Source organism: Pituophis catenifer, unplaced genomic scaffold (assembly GCF_029215685.1).
Source record: "Pituophis catenifer annectens isolate HBS135680 unplaced genomic scaffold, rPitCat1.0.hap2 SCAF_7, whole genome shotgun sequence".
In the NCBI taxonomy this organism is placed as follows: Eukaryota; Metazoa; Chordata; class Lepidosauria; order Squamata; family Colubridae; genus Pituophis; species Pituophis catenifer.
In genome coordinates, this window is record NW_027256887.1 from 75,287,504 (window position 1) to 75,306,546 (window position 19,043).

Sequence of the window (19,043 nt, forward strand, 5' to 3'; positions counted from 1 at the left end):
CTCTCCTTGTGAAATTCCCTCCAAGTCAAAAGCTAACACAGCAGGAAGAACATTACGTTTTCATGCCTGTTCTCTCTAACAAAGTCCTATGGATTGGATCTGGAAAAAGGAAGTTCAGGAAACCAGTCCTGTACAGTGGTGGGATTCAAATAATTTAACAACCGGTTCTCTGCCCTAATGATTTCTTCCAACAACCAGTTCACCAAACTGCTCAGAAAGTTAATAATCGGTTCTCCCGAAGTGGTGCGAACTGGCTGAATCCCACCACTGGTCCTGTAACTTCCCACACATAGTCAGTATGGAAGTAAGCAATTGTTTGCAGCCATCTAATATTTTATATGACATAATACCTCAGTGCTTTCATGGCTGTACTGAGGCCAAACACCATTTGGCAGCCGGTGAAGTTGATTGAGATGTGGAATGATGTTCCAAGTAGTTCCTCTCTTGTTGAATAGTGGCAGCTACACTCTAAGCGAGCCAAACATTTCTCAGAAGCAGCCCTGTGTAGGGTTTTTCTACACTTGCATACAACCATATACCCACAGCCTATTTTTGTGGTATTTCTTTATAATTTTGTGACGTTTCCTTATAATTCCTGACTAGCACTGATGATGTTACCTGGTTTGAGTAATGAAACATTTGTAAGAAAACAAGCAAGCTCAGAGAGCATGATGGACTGCTTATGATGTTGCTGTCTTCTCATCTCTAACCGGAGGCAATTGAAAGTTCTCCTTAGCTATGTCAATGCTAAAGTCATACTTTCCCCTTTGGGCAGGCAACAAGGCATGATGGTTTTATCATAGGTGGAGTCTGATGTGCTTTAGTTACCATGTGGTGGATGCCATGGTCAGGTGACTGCGGCGTGTTGGCCTAGTGGTGAAGACATTCGCCTCCCACTCAGAAGGTTGAGAGTTCAATCCTAGGTAACACAGATGTTTCTCTCTCCTAGAGCACAAAGAAAAAAAAATCTGCTGTGAACTCTGCGTAGGCATCAGGAAGGGCATCCAGCTAGCAAAAGCTCAGCTCCATCCAATTGCCCCAACTCTACCCTGAATTACAGGATTATAGGGTAGTAAAAAAAGGAAATTATGGTCAGGTGACTGCTAGGGGATGGGATCTTTCTGACACCTATTGTCCTTTTTAAGCTGGTGTGAGTATGCCCTCAGAAACCGGACATCATTTCCGAGCCTTAATAGCAATAGCACTTAGACTTATATACCGCTTCATGGTGCTTTACAGCCCTCTCTAAGCGGTTTACAACATCAGCGTATTGCCCCCAAAAATCTGGGTCCTCATTTTACTGACCTTGGAAGGATGGAGGGCTGAGTCAACCTTGAGATTCGAACTGCCAAACGGCTGGCAGCCGGCAGTCAGCAGAAATAGCCTCCAGTAAGCTGCAGTACTGTATTCTAACCACTACGCCACTTCTAAGTATAATAAGTGCTATAAGTGTAAATACTCAAATAAAGTATTCTTTATACATATTCTAACACCTGCCACTTTTGACTTGCATTATTTTGCAAGCCTCTTCTGCTTTAGGTAGAGAGAGAATCTGCTTCTTTCAAATGAAGTTCTCCCCATGGATCCACTAAGTCTCTGAGCCAATCTCTGAGCAGCGTGAACAGAAGCTAACCAGGAGAAGTAGTAGGGAATCTGTGCATTGAAGTGAAAGAGTGAAAGCCAAATCCTTCTGTAGGACTTTATGGTGCAATTCTTGCCATACCTGTCAGCTGTTGTACAGACTGCTTTTGGACACAGGCTAAACACCCTTCCTGAATGGTGCTAAACCCACTTCTAAAATGAACCTGGCTACCAGCTGATATCAGCCTTTTGTTTTGGTTCAGACAACAGGTCTATTCAACCTATTCATGAAAAATGTGCAAAAGTAGACCAAATCATGATAAATGGCTAATTCCCTCCATCAATGATTTATCAAAACTCACCCCTCTACAGCCCACCGCATCATCATACATACAAGTGGATTGTTGATTGGTGACATTTTATGGAGAGGGAAGACAACCAAACTGGAGGAATCTACAAAGTTCTTTCCTTAATAGTCTCTTATCCATGATAAGGGGACACGATGGCTCAGTGGCTGAGATGCTGAGCTTGTTGATCGAAAGGTCGGCAGTTCAGCGGTTCGAATCCCTAGTGCCGCATGACGGGGTGAACTCCCATTACTTGTCCCAGCTTCTGCCAACCTAGCAGTTCGAAAGCACGTAAAAAATGCAAGTAGAAAAATAGGGACCACCTTTGGTGGGAAGGTAACAGCGTTCTGTGCGCCTCTGGCATTTAGTCATGCCGGCCACATGACCACAGAGATGTCTTCAGACAACGCTGGCTCTTCGGCTTTGAAACGAAGATGAGCACCACCTCCCTAGAGTCAGGAACGACTAGCACATATGTGCAAGGGAAACCTTTACCTTTATGCATGATAAATAAGGGTAGCAAGATTTGTGCCTGGGTGAGGATTAGGCCAGGCAGCTTTCTTCTGTATCACAGATCAGTGGAAAGCATTTAACTTAGTCCATGCAGCATAGCCTCAATTGGATGTTCGTGTCTCCCAGATGGAACGGAGCCCATCAAATGGCTCATTTGACGGTGTGTATTGTCACCACTGGGGGTGGGGATTGTTGTTGTTTTATTATTATTTTCTATACTGTGTTTTTACTGCTTGTAAGCCACCTAGAGTCACTGTGAGCAAGTAGGCGGCCATATACATTTCCCAAATATGAATACAGATGAATGAGTGAAGATAAATAGATTAAGAAATGGGAAATTCCATTCTACATCAGCATAAAATTGACAAACTTGGTACTTTGATCTGTTCTCAATTATCTTTGATGCCATCCTAGATGAAGCAACACAGTTTTTGTAGAGCGTAGCCTAAGCCAGAGATACTGAAACAGTGTTTATAATACTCCCTGCTTCAGGGAGCCTAATGGTGTTTCTAATGAGTTGTTCACATATTATTATGGCCAATCTATAATTACTGCTGAGCTTGGTTTGTTTGTTTTCCTAATGAAATTTGAGAATTGGGTATTCCCAGATACAGTTTATATCCGTTCCCATATTCTGATGGCTGGGAAGAAAATTCAGCTACTACTGTAAGTTGGAAGTTGCGAGTTTGTTGACCGAGAATAGTCACGTTTGCTCCCTTTAGGGAGAAAGCATCTTGTCTGAGCAGATTAATTACCACCCAATTAAGAAGCCTTTGGAGAGTGGGATGATAAGTGCATACAGATTTAGAATCTGAGTGGGTAGAAGCCCCCTCTGAAGCACAGCTCTGAGATAAGACATTGATACCTAAAGCCAAGGCCTTAAACCAGGGGTCGGCAACCTGGGGCTCTGGAGCCGCATGTGGCTCTTTCATCCCTCTGCTGTGGCTCCCTGTTGCCGGTCGGCTCCACAATTGATAGGGCTTTCGGTTAGGACAGGTAGAGGAAAAAGGACGCCGTGCTAGGAGGAGACTCTATGGTGGGGGGAACCGGACTTCCGGGCGGCTCCAGAATTGAACGGGGGGCTTCCGGTTAGGGCCTTTGTGGCTCTTTGAGTGTTTAAGGTTGCCAACCCCTGCCTTAAATGTATGACGCCAGCTGTTGATAAAGCCAGAGAAACCCAGGAAAGCAAAATGCTACCTTTTTGCTCACACATCGCTCATTGTATCCTCAAAAGTGTAAGGAAAGAGTGAGTGGATCAAGCAACCAAAAAGACCATCTTTACTGCCAAACTGGGTAAAGGGAGTGTAGAGAATCCACTCTGTTTCATTTTAAAGGATCGGAGGGAAACTGCTAAGATAAAACATCCAAGCAATTGACAAGTGTGATTTGACAGGATTCCCTCAGGAGGAGATAATAGAAGTCCACTCTTCAGCATGGTTTTCACTCACTTCTCTATTCTCAGTACCGCAAGACTGTAAGCTAAAACAATTTCTTCCAGGCAAGACGAACATAAAACCGTTGTGCAATTCGGAACTGTGTGAATGTTTGAGGTTGGTTGTTTTTTTTTAAAAAAAGAACTGATATGTATGACATAACCAGATAGAAGGAAGGATAAGGGAATTAACTCTTGAACTCCCATATTGCAATCATTCTCCACACGGATTGTCCTATATTCCATCAACCCCCAGACTGTGCCTGAGTCTTACATTGGAAGGAACTTTCACATGCTCCTTCCAGTGCAAGGAGCTGATAGGGGGTTAGTGGTAGTCTGATATGGCTTGAAAAACACAGTTAGGAAAAAAGAGTTTCAGCCCCTTCTCATAGCAGGACTCCAAACCAGATTAGTCCCCTGCGATTCCCATGTCTTTATTTCTAAATTTTAAAAATGCACGCAGATTGCTTGCACTACAACAGGGTTGTCCATCCTTGGCAATTTTAAGACTTGTGGACTTCAGCTCCCAGTCTGGGAGTTGAAGTCCACCAGTCTTAAAGTTGCCTAGGTTTGGACAGCCCTGTGCTACAACAAGGAGTTTGAAGGGTGACACGCCTAAATATCTTACACTAGGTAAAGGTAAAGGTAAATGTTCCCCTTGCACATATATGCTAGTCATTCCCGACGGTGCTCATCTCCATTTCTAAGCCGAAGAGCCAGCGCTGTCTGACGATGATTCCGTGGTCATGAGGCCGGCATGACTAAATGCCGAAGGCGCACAGAACGCTGTTACCTTCCCACCAAAGTGGTCCCTATTTTTCTACTTGCATTTTTTACGTGCTTTCAAACTGCTAGGTTGGCAGAAGCTGGGGCAAGTAATGGGAGCTCACCCCGTTACGCGGCGCTAAGGATTCGAACCGCCGAATTGCCGACCTTTCTGATCGACAAGCTCAGCGTCTTAGCCACTGAGCCACCGCATCCCCTTTTACACTACACTGCCCTTTTATCTTACACTGGGGGTGCACAATGTAAGACCCTGGAATTTCATTGAACTTAGATTTGGATGTGCAACCCAATGTCCCTTCAGATTTTATCATCAAACTAAAGGCAGGAATCAGAATTGATTGACTGCCTTAATTCATTTAGACCCAGCATGTGATACTATTTATTTATTTATTTATTTATTTATTTATTTATTTATTTATTTTAATTTATTTATTTATTTATTTATTTTAATTTATTTTAATTTATTTTAATTTATTTATTTATTTATTTATTTATTTATTTATTTATTTATTTATTTATTTATTGGTTCGATTTATATGCTGCCCTTTCTTTGGAGACTCAGGGCGGCTTACAATGTGTTAAGCCAGTGGTCCCCAACCCCCGGTCCGCGGACCGGTGCCGGGCCGTGGAGTACCTGGCACCGGGCCGTGCAGCGGCCGGGGGACAGGAACGCTGCAGCGCAAAGGCTCCTGGGCCGTGCGCAATGGGCCTGCGCAAAGGCTCCTGGGCCGTGCGCAATGGGCCTGCGCAAAGGCTCCTGGGCCGTGCGCAATGGGCCTGCGCAAAGGCTCCTGGGCCGTGCGCAATGGACCTGCGCAAAGGCTCCTGGGCCGTGCGCAATGGGCCTGCGCAAAGGCTCCTGGGCCGTGCGCAATGGGCCTGCGCAAAGGCTCCTGGGCCGTGCGCAATGGGCCTGCGCAAAGGCTCCTGGGCCGTGGCCCCACCCCTGCGCGCGCTCAGCGGGCCGCGGCGATAAAAAGGTTGGGGACCACTGTGTTAAGCAATAGCCTTCATACTTTTGTATATACCTGCTTAGTAGGGCTTTCGCCCCCCTCCCCCCCAAGCTACTACTTAGCTGACCTGGCTTATCTTCAAAATCTAAGTAGGGTCAGACCTGATTATTGGTTGGACTGGATCCCACTAGGCATGTTTTTTAGCCCTACTCTTTTCTTTCACCATGCCCCATCTTTTTGGGGTATGGTTCCTCACACCGCTCATATTCCCATTAGGATCTCATTCTGATTGCCATACTGTAGTTGAATGGTGGCGTTTGGACCTTAAACTTTCCTGTTGTCATTTGCTGATCTTTCTGAAAGACTCTTTCTGTCTCTGTCTGTCTGTCTGTCTGTCTCTCTCTCTCTTCGTCTGTGTCCTTTCACAGATTCTCAAGCTTTGCCCCAAGAAGAAAAGCTCTTCAACCTACACATTTTGCAAGTCAGTCGGCCTCTTAGGAATGCAGTTCCATCTGTTTGAGAATGAATGTAAGTTTATCACAGTCTACTTGGCTCTTTGCCTGATGACGCTGGAGGGGATAAATGTGTCGTCTTTCATGGGTTGTAGAAAAAAGATCATTTGGGAGGGAGAGCAAATGTGGTGTTCTAGTTACGGTGAATGTTAGCATTTAGAAACTGAACTGGGGACACCCCCCCCGCCCCAGTGTTAATTCAAACTTACCATGGTGACTTTGGGCCACTCCTTCTCTTCAGCCCAACCGAATACATAGGGTTGTTGATGGATAAACAACAAGAGAAGGGAGTGTAGCGTATTTATTTATTTATTTATTTATTGAATTTATATTGCCACCTCTTTGTCCATGGCGACTCAAGGCGGCTTACAGAATATAAAACCACATTTAAAACAATAAAAACTAAGCAAAAGAATCAAATCAATCAATATAGTATAGTATAACAAAATCACCTGCTACCCACCCTCCGCCCCAGTGACAGCAGATTACACGAGCCATTTAATGGGCTCCATCCCGCTCTGGGTTCCCCAGGCCCACTGGCAGAACCAGGTCTTCAGCGCCTTCCGGAAAAGTATTAGAGTGGGGGCCATTCTAATCTCTGGGGGAATGATGTTCCAGAGAGAGGAAGCCACCACAGAGAAGGCCCTTCTTCTGGGTCCCACCAGGTGTATCTCCCTCGGGGATGGGACCCGCAACATTCCCTGCCTCCCCGCTCTGATGGGTCAGGTAGATGTGACCTGCAAGAGACGGTCCCTCAGATAACCTGGTCCCAAGTCATGAAGGGCTTTAAAGATGACAACCAGCACTTTGAATTGCACCCGGAAGCAAATCTGCAACCAATGCAGCTCCCTCAGGAGAGGTGATACATGTGCACACCGGGGTCTGCACAAACTATGTGGGCTGCTGCATTTTGCACCAACTGGAGCTTCCGGATGCTCTTCAAAAGCAGCCCCCTGTAGAGTGTGTTGCAATAGTCAAGATGGGAAGTGACTAGGGCATGAATGACTGTGAGTAGGGACTGTTGGTCCAGGAAAGGGTGTAACTAGCGCACAACCCGCCGTTGCACAAAGGCCCTCCTGGCCACGACCACCACCTGCTCTTCGAGCAGGAGTTGTGAGTCTAGGAAAACCCCTAGATTACGCACAAGGTCTGTTTTGGGTAATGCCACCCCATCCAAGACCAAAGGTGGCAATTCTCCCTGAGCCAACGAACCCCAAACCCAGAGCCACTCGGTCTTGCAAGGGTTTAGTTTCAACCCGTTGCTCCCCATCCAGCCCCTAACAGCCTCCAGGCACTGCGAGAGGGAGGACACGGCATCACTTAACTCACCACGGGCCGAGACATATAGCTGACTACAGCATGCTACCTTATGTTCCTAAGGAAACATGAGATACAAATGTCTATGGAGATTCTCAGTCATCCAGGTCATGGTTGTCCCAAAGGTACTTTTTCAAGAGGCAACTGGGCTTCCTGGTTTTTCTCTGAAGACGTTTCGCTTGGATGAGAAGCGAAACGTCTTCAAAGAAAAACCAGAAAGTCCAGTTGCCTCTTGAAAAAGCACCTTTGGGATGAGATACAAACGAATGAATCAAAACTGCTTGAAGAAAGGTTGGTTTGTCTATCACAGACTCTTGACTGGTTAAACTCCTTTAAACCATGATTCCAACTGAGGTAGTCCTCAACCTACGACTACAATTGAGCCCCAAATTCATGTTGCTATGCTGAAACAGATGTCAGGTGATGTTCAGTGGTGAAATCCAAATTTTTTTTACTACTGGTTCTGGTTTGGTGGATGTGGCTTGGTGGGCATGGCAGGGGAAGGATACTGCAAAATCTCAATTCCCACCCCACTTCAGGGGAAGGATACTGCAAAATCCCCATTCCCTCCCCATTCCTGGGGGAAGGATATTGCAAAATCTCCAATCTCACCCCACTCTGGGGCCAGCCAGAGTGTGGTATTTGCCGGTTCTCCGAACTAGTCAAAATTTCCGCTACCGGTTCTCCAGAACCTGTCAGAACCTGCTGGATTTCACCCCTGCTTTATATACATTTTCCTCAGTTCATTTTTTTTTAAAAAAAACTTCCTCAGTTTGACTGTGATTTGTTTTGTACTTCCAGTTTTATAGGGAGCTTTCTAATTGATTTCAGGATTGTTGCATAAGTGGCTTTGCCTTTATTTATTTGTTTTTGTCTGCACAAATTAACATATGCTAGCAACTGTGTCTTGCAAACTAAAAATGCACACAGAACGGAAGTCTGTGATGGATGCATATGAAAACACGATGGAGTGGAGCACTGTGAAGTACTTGGGGACATGCACAAATTCTGCATGAAGTGAAAGCTGACTTCCTTGATGTTTTCAAACAATGCAGAGCTTCAGGAGTGAAAATGATTGTGTGTAGCATCTTATGCTACATCTTGTGTGTAGCATGTGTGATGGAATGTGAACCTGGAGAATCGGTGGAGAGAAATTTTTGGCAACCTGGAACTTTCCCAGGGAGATAGTAGAAAATCTCATCAGAGGGAGGCTCTGATTAAGAGACTGCACATCTAACTCGGATGGAGGAGGAGTGAAGATGCTTAGGATAGCCACACCCTAGAATCCCTCCGGATATAGCAATAGCAATAGCATTTAGACTTATATACTGTTTCACAGTGCTTCACAGCTCTTTCTAAGTGATTTAGAGAATCAGAATGTTGCCCCCAACAATATGGGTCATTTCACTGACCTCAGAAGGATGGAAGGCTGAGTCAGCCTTGAGCCGGTGAGGATCGAACTGCTGGCAGTGAGCTGAATTAGCCTGTAATACCGCTTTCCAGCCACTGCGCCACTGCGGCTCCTGTTTAACTAGTAGTTTAGAAGGTTGTGCCTTTAGTTTGCTCTGATTCTATCCATTAGGTGTAAGCGAATAAAGGATTGGACTCGATTGGATTTTGCGGTGTTGTCTTTGGGCTTGAGCCTGCCAATATGTGATTCCGTTTTAGACTGAATGAGCTGGGAGCTTGCAATATAGAATTCTCTACTCTTTGTTGAGAAAGCAACGCGGAGAAGACTGTATTTAGATCAAGCCAAGAGAGGTCGGTGGTACTCAATTCCTTCTCCTCTGATAATAGCAATAGCACTTAGACTTATATACCGCTTCACAGTGCTTTAACAGCCCTCTCTCTAAGCGGTTTACAGAGTCAGCCTATTGCCCCCCCCCCCAACAATCTGGCTCCTCATTTTTACCGACCTCGGAAGGATGGAAGGCTGAGTCAACCTTGAGCCCGGTGAGATTCGATCTGTCAAACTGCTGGCAGCCGATGATCAGCAGAAGCAGCTGATCTATAATATTTATTTATTTATTTATTTATTTTATTTTATTTTATTTATTAGTCATATTTCTATACCGCCCACTCTCTGAGGACTCTGGGCGGCTTACACCAAAGACAGTATACTAAATAGCATATTGCCCCCTAACAATCTGGGTCCTCATTTTACCCACCTCGGAAGGATGGAAGGCTGAGTCAACCTTGAGCCAGTGAGATTTGATCCGCTGATCTGCTGAACTAGCAGTCAGCTGAAGTAGCTGCAGTACTGCACTCTAACCACTGCGCCACCTCAGTTTGTAATAAACCATGCAATGATTATAAACAATGGAGAAATACAGGTAATGCTTGTATGATGCTTGCCCTGAAGATATTGCAGTGCGTAGTTTGGCAATGAAAAGTCTGCAAGGAAACAATGAAAACTCAGATAGCACCAAGGACTCCAAAACTTCATCTCTTCTATTATGGGCTTACATTATAGCACTTGAATCCTCTTTCCTAATACTGCTACCCTGATGGAAGTACACACACACACACACACACACACACACACACTCCTTCTTCACACACTTGCATAACCCCACACCGCACAGCTCCTGTTTCTAATGAAAAAGACATCCAAGTTCCAAACATAGAGCTCCGTGTCAGGACTTATTTGATTCTTGCAGCGAACGGCAGAAAGCAACAAAAGAATAGAGTCGCCAGAATTAATTTACTGCACAGTGGCGTCCCCCAAATCTTGAAACGGAGTACCAATCATGGCAAATGATTCTTGAACATGCAAGGCTTCCGGAACAAAAACTGTTTCTCAGAAGTTGTTTGGCAGAAACGAGGCCAAATCTGTCTCTCTTTATTAAGGTTAAGTTCAGAAAGAAGATCTGCATGGCAACGTTCCTTTCCTTCTCTTTAAATTACATTGTATACTTGCTGCAAAGTGTCTTGTTATAGACACAGGTCCCATGCCTTCCTACCAAAATCCAAATCGGTTCTTTGTTCTCTGCTATTTGTAGAAGATCCTTAAATCCTTGATTTAAAAAAAAAGGGGGGGGGAATCTAACGTACCCATTAAACGTGCTTGTGATCATATTAACTGGAGGATGCAAAAACTTGCCTTATTTATTTATTTATTTATTTATTTATTTATTTATTTATTTATTTATTTATTTATTGGTTCAATTTATATGCCGCCCTTCTCCGGAGACTCAGGGCGGCTTACAATACGTTAAGCAATAGCCTGCATACTTTTGTATATACCTGCTTAGTAGGGCTTTCGGCCCCCCCAAGCGGTGTTCTTTTTTATACAAAGTCAGTTTATTGCCCCCACAATCCGGGTCCTCATTTTACCTACCTCGGAAGGATGGAAGGCTGAGTCAACCTTGAGCCTGGCGAGATTCGAACTTGCAGTAATTGCAGGCAGCTGGTGTTATTTAACAGCACTTTAATCTGCTGCGCCACCAAGGTCCTCTTAATCTAGGACAAATGAATTATCTAGCATTGTTTACCCTGGCAATGGCTTTTTCAGGTTACAGCAGACATATCGCTTAGTATCTGCTTTTCTATCTAGAAACGACAGAGGTATTTTGATTGGAGACAACAGAAATAACAGACTGGATTAAAAAAAAATACTACACATTTTCACATGTGAAAATGGGTTAGTTTTAAGTGATCGTGATTGTGTTAGCCCTTCAAGATCGACCAGACTAGGAAACTAAAGTTGTAAATGCTAATACAGGCAAGTCTTGGTTTACAACTATTCCTTTAATGCAGGGGTGTCAACTCAAGACTTGTGGGCAGGATCTGGCTCATGGGGTGCTTAAATCTGGCCCGCAGAGCCAGTCTGGAAATAACAAAGGACTGGCCCGTGATGCCTGTGGCAGCCAAAAGGGCACGGGGAGCCACACACACCCTGTTTTGGCTGGCAGGGTGTTGCAGGAGGCGTCTCTTCCCCGTCTCCCTACCCCCCCCCCCCACTGGCCTGGCCCGTGGAGGAGAACTACAATGCTGATCCGGCCCTCGAAGAAATCCAGTTTGACACCCCTGCTTTAGCGATTGTTCAGAATTACAATGGCACTGAAAAAAATTGACTTATGACTGGTCTCACACAAACATCCCCATGAACGCATGATCAACATTTGAGCACTTGGAAACTGGCATGTATTTATGATGGTTGCAACATCTTGGGGCTCCTCTGCAACCTTCCCAGCTGGCTTCCAACAAGCAAAGTCAATGGGAAAGCCAGATTCATTTAATGGCCATGTGATTCACTTAACAGCTGCAGTGATTCACTGAACAACCATGGCCAAAAGGTCGCAAAATCAGGCATGTCTCACTTAACAACTGCCTTGCTTAGCAACAGAAATTCTGGTCCAAAGTGTCCTAAACTGAGGACTACTTTTACTATAAGATTACTGTAACAGATCTTACGAGTCTGAATACGCTTCCCCCACTCCTACCTGTTACCTTTTGTAGAACTATTGAGCATCACGTCTGAGATGCTTTCCCAAATTACATTTCTGCTCTAGACTCAGATTTCATTGATCTGAACCAGGGGTGGGTTCTACTTACTTTACTACCGGTTCGCAATGGGACCACGTATGTGCACTTCTGCGCATGCGCAGAAACTTCCTGATGACGTCCGGGTCAGTGGGCAGAGCCTCCCGCCAGTTTTACTACCGGTTCTTGCAAACTGGTCCGAACCGGGGACAACCCACCACTGATCTGAAAGTTGCCTTGGCTGTGTCTCCTCCTCCTATTCCTCAAGGTTGTTCCTACTACATTATAATGCCTTGGTAAGGCCACACTGGAAATACTGCATCCAGTTTTGGTTGCCATGATGTAAAAAAGATGTTGAGACTTTAGAAAGAGTGCAGAGAAGAGCAACAAAGATGATCAGAGGACATATGAAGAATGGTTGCAGGAACTGGGTATGTCTAGTTTAATGAAAAGAAGGACTAGGGGAAAAATGATAGCCGTGTTCCAATATCTCAGGGGCTGCCACAAGGAAGAGGGAGTCAAGCTATTCTCCAGAGCACCTGAGGGCAGGACAAGAAGCAATGGGTGGAAACTAATCAAGGAGAGAAGCAACTTAGAACTAAGGAGAAATTTCCTGACAGTTAGAACAATTGATCAGTGGAACAACTTGCCTCCAGAAGTTGTGAATTCCCCAATACTGGAAGTTTTAAAGAAGATGTTGGATAACCATTTGTCTGAAGTGGTGTAGGGTTTCCTGCCTAAGCAGGGGGGTGGACTAGAAGACCTCCAAGGTCCCTTCCAACTCTGTTATTATATTCTAGGATGCTCATTGCATGTGATAGTGATGATGAAGAGGGATTTATTATTGGCCACCCACTCCAGTCCACTTTCTAATCCCACCCAGATGTTTGGTGTTGTTGTTTTTTTTAATAATATATGAAGCCAATACTAATATTTTCAGAGGTTGTTTTTTTTTTTTTCCTCCTCTCCTTTTTCATAGACTATCCCCATGGTATCACTTTGGTGATTCCAGTTTCAGGCTCAGAGAAGAAACAGGTGCTTCATTTCTGTGCCCTAAACGCTGAAGAAATGCAAAAGTTTGTGGAAGACCTCAAAGAATCAATAGCTGAGGTGATGGAGCTAGAACAGATTCGAATTGAATGTAAGACTCCCAGCGTGTTCCAGACTCCATGCAGTCATTCTGTCTGTATGTACATATGTCCGTGTCTTCTGTATTTTTATGCTTATCATTGATAGAGACGCCATTTCAGATTTTTTTTAAAAAAAAATGGGCTGGGGGAACATTTCCATGAAGGCAGAAAAGTCATTGTTTTAAATTGTATTCATTCAACTGCAGACATACATGGTTTTAGAGTATTCATTATAATTTCTAAGCCTCTCTTTTCTCCTCTCTCCTCTCTTCTCTCTCCTCTCTCTTCTCTCTTCTCTCCTTTTTCCTCTCTCCTCTCTCTCTCTCCTCTCTCTCTTTTCTCTTCATAATAAATATAGGAATATAGGAACATTATTATCTGGGGTAATCTCTTTCCCCACTATAAACAAAAAAGTTATTATGAGTTACTGAATCCACATCCCAAGTTCAACCTTTGGTCTAAGCCAGTGGTTCCCAACTTTTTCTTTGGCCATGCCCCACCTAAGCATCTCGAAAATCCTGATGCCCCCCTCCCCCTCATGACATATAATTCTTACTATTCAAAAAGTGAATTCCTACTCACAGGAGGAAGCCTAAAAGGCCATTAACTTGGTTTAAACAAGGTTCCAATTGCCCCCATGAAAAATCAAATTGCCCCCATGAAAAATCAAATTGCCCCCCTGTGGGGTGTGGGCCCCACTTTGGGAACCACTGGTCTAAGGTATTATTTGTTTTAACTGTGGTTTATACACAGTGCTAAGTTGTAAACCATCATTTATGAATCCCAGTGGTTGAATTCAAACACCATGCTAAACCAGAGTCAACTTTTATTATGACCCTAATGTGGTATATACAGGCAAACGTAAGGTACAGAATCATTGAGCTTGCCAGAGATACAATGTTCCTATGTTCCTATCAATAATTGCACATGGAACCAGTAAATAAATTACTCCCTTGGTTTTGGAAATGGGTAAGATGGATAAGAAAATAATGAGAATATTTGAAAACAAATGTATGCTGGAATAGTTCATATGAGTCCAGTATGCCGATACAATAACACCCGGGACTTATGTGTATCAGAAAACCTGGCATCATTTTTGGAATGCTATATGGATTATGTGCTCCTAATGTGACTGCTAATTAACTGCTTGGCTGCACAATCCGGCGAGTTCCTCTTTTTTCATTACTTACTTACTGAATAATACTTCCCCTCACATACACAAAAATATCCCTTCCCCACATACTGTTGCATCCATTCAGTTGAAGAGCTCTCTGGATACGGCTACAGTTATTCACAGTGGGGTAAAGCAAAATTTGCAGAATCAAAATTCATCCTGGAAACAGATATTTGCAAATTCAGAGAAGTCGCACTTCTGGGTTTGTCATTCCCTACTTTTTGGCTCAAGGAGCACACACCAAATCCAGGAGAAGAAATATATGTCATTGCCCCGATTGTGGGTATTTTACCCAATCTACTCCACTTGTAATATCTTAGCCTAAAATGTAGATAGCTTTCCTAGAATTCTTGATGTTTGTCAAAGCATAAGTAGAAGCGGGCCAAACTTTCATTTGTATTTTGCGTTTGTGTGTGTGTGTTTGTGTGTGCGCCCGCACGTACATGCACTCAGGTGGTATATTTTCTATCTTTTCCAACCGGGTGTTTTCTCACTGTGATAGACTATAGCTTTGCCCCTGTGTCAGGAGATGCCTGCTAGCACCTTTTCCAACCAGCAAATTTTAATAAAAACTTTTCATGAGATGCAGCTCACTTCAACAGATGCCCGGAGAGGCTAGGCTGATGGAGAATTTAAATTGGGGGGGGAGGAGAAGAAGGCAGGGGAAGACAGATTGGTTATGCAGATGCATGTTATAAATACTCTTGTCAATTAACAATTGTGCTAAAAAAACCTATTGTGTTTGTTGAGGCCTTCTGAGATGGCTTGAAATCTTTTGTTGGACATGAGTCCAACAGTAGCTTCCCCCAATGGTGCGGTTAAAGTTTCTTTTTTCCCAAAATGGCTAGTTTGAATTCTGTAGTGAATTATCCTAGGAGGCTGAAACGCTCTGATATTGCTTTGTCCTTGTCTTGAGAGCTGATGTCAAACTTGTGCCCATTAATTCTTTTGCACAAAGTTTGTCTGAGATGTACAGAATCCAGAGGGACATTGCTGGCAGATGATGGCATATATCCCACTGGAGGAAGAGCAAGTGAAGGCACCTTTAACCTTATAGGTGAAGCATTTTGGAGCCTGTGATACTAGTGCTGTTGAAATGAATATGGGGCCAAATGTCTGCTTTCCATCTTAATATCATTTTCTCCCTGTTTCTGAATACTGATGAGAGAATCTGCTTCAGGTTGGATGGTTTGTATGCAAGTCTAGATTGGCTACACCAGAGTTCCCCAATTTTTCCGATTTTGTGGACCAGCTGGGAGGGGGGAGAGTATGGTTCTGTGTGAGTGGTGGGCAAGTGCATGTAACTCCATTGGCGCAAGCATCAAGTACATGCACCCACTGCTCACTGTCAGGGTTCCAAGTAATAAATCCATAGCAAGCGAGACTCCGAGGCAGGTAGATTCCTCAAAGAATACTTTTATTGGAATGATCATATTGGCACATATCTGGTGAAAACCGACTCTGAAGGTTCCCGTGGTTTTCACCAGATTAATTAAAAGTAAATTAAATTAAAAGTAATTAAACATTTTATACTTTCTCAAAACACACAGCCATATGGTCCAATTGCACTCCTGACTGGCCACAGGGTGGCATTACTTCGGCTTCCTCCGACCAGGTGTGAAGAATGTCCTTGGTTCCCAAGAGAAAGTATTTTGTTTTGGCTACAAAACCCCATCTATCTCAAATCCCCCCTCCCTATCCCTCAGGTCCAGTGTGGCAACACTGAAGCGGTCAAAATGGCTTCAATCAGGTCAGCTTCAGGGTTGACACTTGCACAAGTAGAAATGCACATGCATACATGCACACTCGCACGCCACTTCCGCAGCCCAGTTCCAAAGTGCTCAAGCAATGGTAGTGGACTATGGCCCAGGAGTTGGGAACCCCTGTGCTACACAGTTCCTTAGAAAGCTGTCCAGCATTGATTGTAATTTACCGGTCTTAATAATGTCATTTATCAATAATCTGTTTGAGTGAGTTGAGCTATGACAGCCACTGGAATTCTGTTCTGTTTTTGTGATCTATCATTTAACAGAACTGGGAATTGATGTGGTTCTGTTGATGTATCTGTTGATCTAGGTGAGTGGGTTTCAGTCTCCCGAATGGCTGGCTTAATTTCATCGAACGAGCATCTCTTATCCAATGAATTAGAACAAATACAATTATAGCTCGGAGCCTAGCTAAAGATGATAGATTTGAGAGTGTGTTGTGGGTAGAAACCCGAAACATTTAAGCACGCATAGGTAATCTGTAGGCTTCATGTGTAATGTGATGTTTATATATCAATTCTGTATTGTTACTAGGACATCAAGGAAATGGACTTGTTGTTCAAGTGCACTGCTACTAAAGTTGATGGTGAGCTGGAAGTTGTTGAAGCTTTGATAAAATTTGATGAGCTTTTTTTTCCATAGGTCCATGTAGTGAAAATGTCATCAGTGAATTTCAAGTAAAGGAGGGGTTTTAGGAGGCAAGAACCGAGGAAGCAGTATTCTAGGTTGGCATGGAGAATTTGGCATATGACTTGAGTATTCATGCTGTGATGCTCATCTGCAAGTATATGTTGTTGCCAAAGTTTAAGGAGTCAAGGGTGAAGACCAGGTCATACAGCTAGGTGATAATAATGATACTTATAATCTGCCTCTCATCTGTCCTGCATTTCCATAACCCTCCCTTCTTCTCTTCTTTTTGCTACTTCTCTCAACCCAATTTAAATCCTACATTAGTCTAGTCACTTTGTGCATTAGATGAAGTGAACTGCAGCTCATGAAAACTTATGACTTTTAATAAAATGGGTACGACAGAAAAGTGCTACCAGATTCCTCCTGATTATTTGCCACCGTAGACTAACATGACTCTCCTCCTACAATATCTAGCAGACATGATTGCTCTTTTTTTCTTTGTCACATCCCTCTGGTTTTTATGGCTCTGTTTTTTTTTTGTTTTCATCTTTCTTTTTCTTTCTCTCCATTATATATTCTGTACCTTCCTCCTCTTCCCCCATCCCCATGTCTTCTTAGGGGAGCTGGAGAAACAGCATGGGGCAAAGAATCTTTCCTTAAAAACCAATGGGGCTCAGATGGAAATGCAATTCAAGCACGGATCTCCAGCAGGTTAGAATTTTCCCAGGTTCTTCACTCCCTACCTAGAACAACAATCAGTCCTTCTTTGCTCACCTCATAACCACAAGTAAGATCATAGGAAAAGGAAGGACAAAGCAACCTTGAGCAATAACATAACAGATCTTATCCTTGAAATGTCCCCAAGCTGATGTCATTTCAAAATAACTATGTTTCTCAAAGAACCAATCCCATATGCCATGCCATTCCCCCACAATTGGGGATTTTCCAGATCAGAATTAAAAGCTTATCACCTGATATTATCTGATTTCATAATGCTGACGTTCCCCAAACTAGGTCATCCCTGAGAAGGGAAGAAGCAAAAAGGATAAACCTTATATTAAACTAGGTAGACTGGTTTGTAGCAAAGGACTTTTCACCAGTCTGGAAGTGCTGCCATATAGTCATTAAATTAGGCAGGATGTATGAAGATATCTATTTTAGGCTAAAAGAATGAAGGTTCTTAAATAGATTCAGTAATCATTCAATCATTCTTTTTGGAAAGGCAGATTAGGGAAATTATACTATCTTTACCAAACTATAGTTGGAGGAGGAGAGCTGAAAGTTACATTAGCATATACCCAGTTGATCTATATCCTGGATAAGCCAACATATTTTATTTTTTCCTCTCAAAATTATATTTTCAGTTCCAGGAAGTAATTTTCCTTTTAATATTTGACTAGGAAAAGAAGGATAGAAACAGTACATATATGACCAGGCCTTAATGAACCAATATTGGTTAAAATGTTAGACTGAGAATGGAGAAACCCAGGCTAAACTCAACCTCCCATCTTGGAAGCTCACAAAATGACTAGTTACTAACTAGCTAGTTACTCGATTGTAGCTCAACATGTCTCACAGGGGTTCTGTGATAGGACACAAAAGGAGCCTGTTCTCAGGTGGAAAGTTTGGGTATGAACTCCAAATAAATAAGAAAATGGCGGTAAGTAAAAGAAGACATCTGTATCATGGATTTCATTAGGTTGATGTGACACAGCAAATAACTGATGGCAATTATTTTATTGTTGCATTTTTGCTGCCAGGAAAGTGAACTTGTGGGTTTTTCTGCCTAGGATGCCAAAAATAACTGACTTGCCTTGACTGTGAGGTAGATTGATTGAAGATGAACAGGGAGAAAAGCTTAGCAAGCCCAAGGAATCTGGCCCAATATAGAATACCAACAGTTATCCTAACTTATGGCAGAAAGAGTAGGTTGCACCACTGAAGGAAAGTCCTCTTTTATTTTCAAAGGCAAAAAAGATTTAGGAGAAAAAGGCCCGGAGAACACAGTGGAGGTAAGTAGAATGCGCAGCTGTGGAGGTAAGTAATTCTCCCTCAGTTCAGCCCTTCTTACATTCTCTGTTGTTTCTTTTCTCAGGTTTTAATCAATGCCTCCCCTGCCAGACTGACAATTTTACCAATTTCCAGAGATACAATAAAAAGTTACTGCTAGGACGGGTAATACAACTTTCAAATCCAGATTAAACTTCAAAGCATTTTTTTTCAAGCCGTTTTCTCTAATTGTTAACACATCCTTCATGGAGCCAGCGGCCGAACTCTGGAAACTAACCTGCTCCTTCCTCATCCCCCACCCAGCACCCTTTCAGGAGAAATCAGAGACAGAGCTGAGATGAACCCCCGGCAGCTCACGATCATTGCAAAATCTCCCCGATCCTCACTGCTCATCTGATCTTTCCTTC

General features: G+C 43.4%; 1 protein-coding gene across 1 annotated transcript in view; it reads left to right on the plus strand.

Moving 5' to 3' along the window:
- IQSEC3 (IQ motif and Sec7 domain ArfGEF 3) overlaps positions 1-18,796 on the plus strand; it is a 65,032-nt gene extending 46,236 nt beyond the window's left edge. Inside the window, exons 7-11 of the mRNA XM_070947128.1 lie at positions 6,041-6,140; positions 12,906-13,067; positions 17,245-17,337; positions 18,595-18,638; positions 18,722-18,796. Coding sequence (XP_070803229.1) covers positions 6,041-6,140; positions 12,906-13,067; positions 17,245-17,337; positions 18,595-18,638; positions 18,722-18,796 — 474 coding nt within the window. The remainder of the gene's footprint in view (positions 1-6,040; positions 6,141-12,905; positions 13,068-17,244; positions 17,338-18,594; positions 18,639-18,721) is intronic.
- The last annotated feature ends 247 nt before the right edge of the window (positions 18,797-19,043 follow it).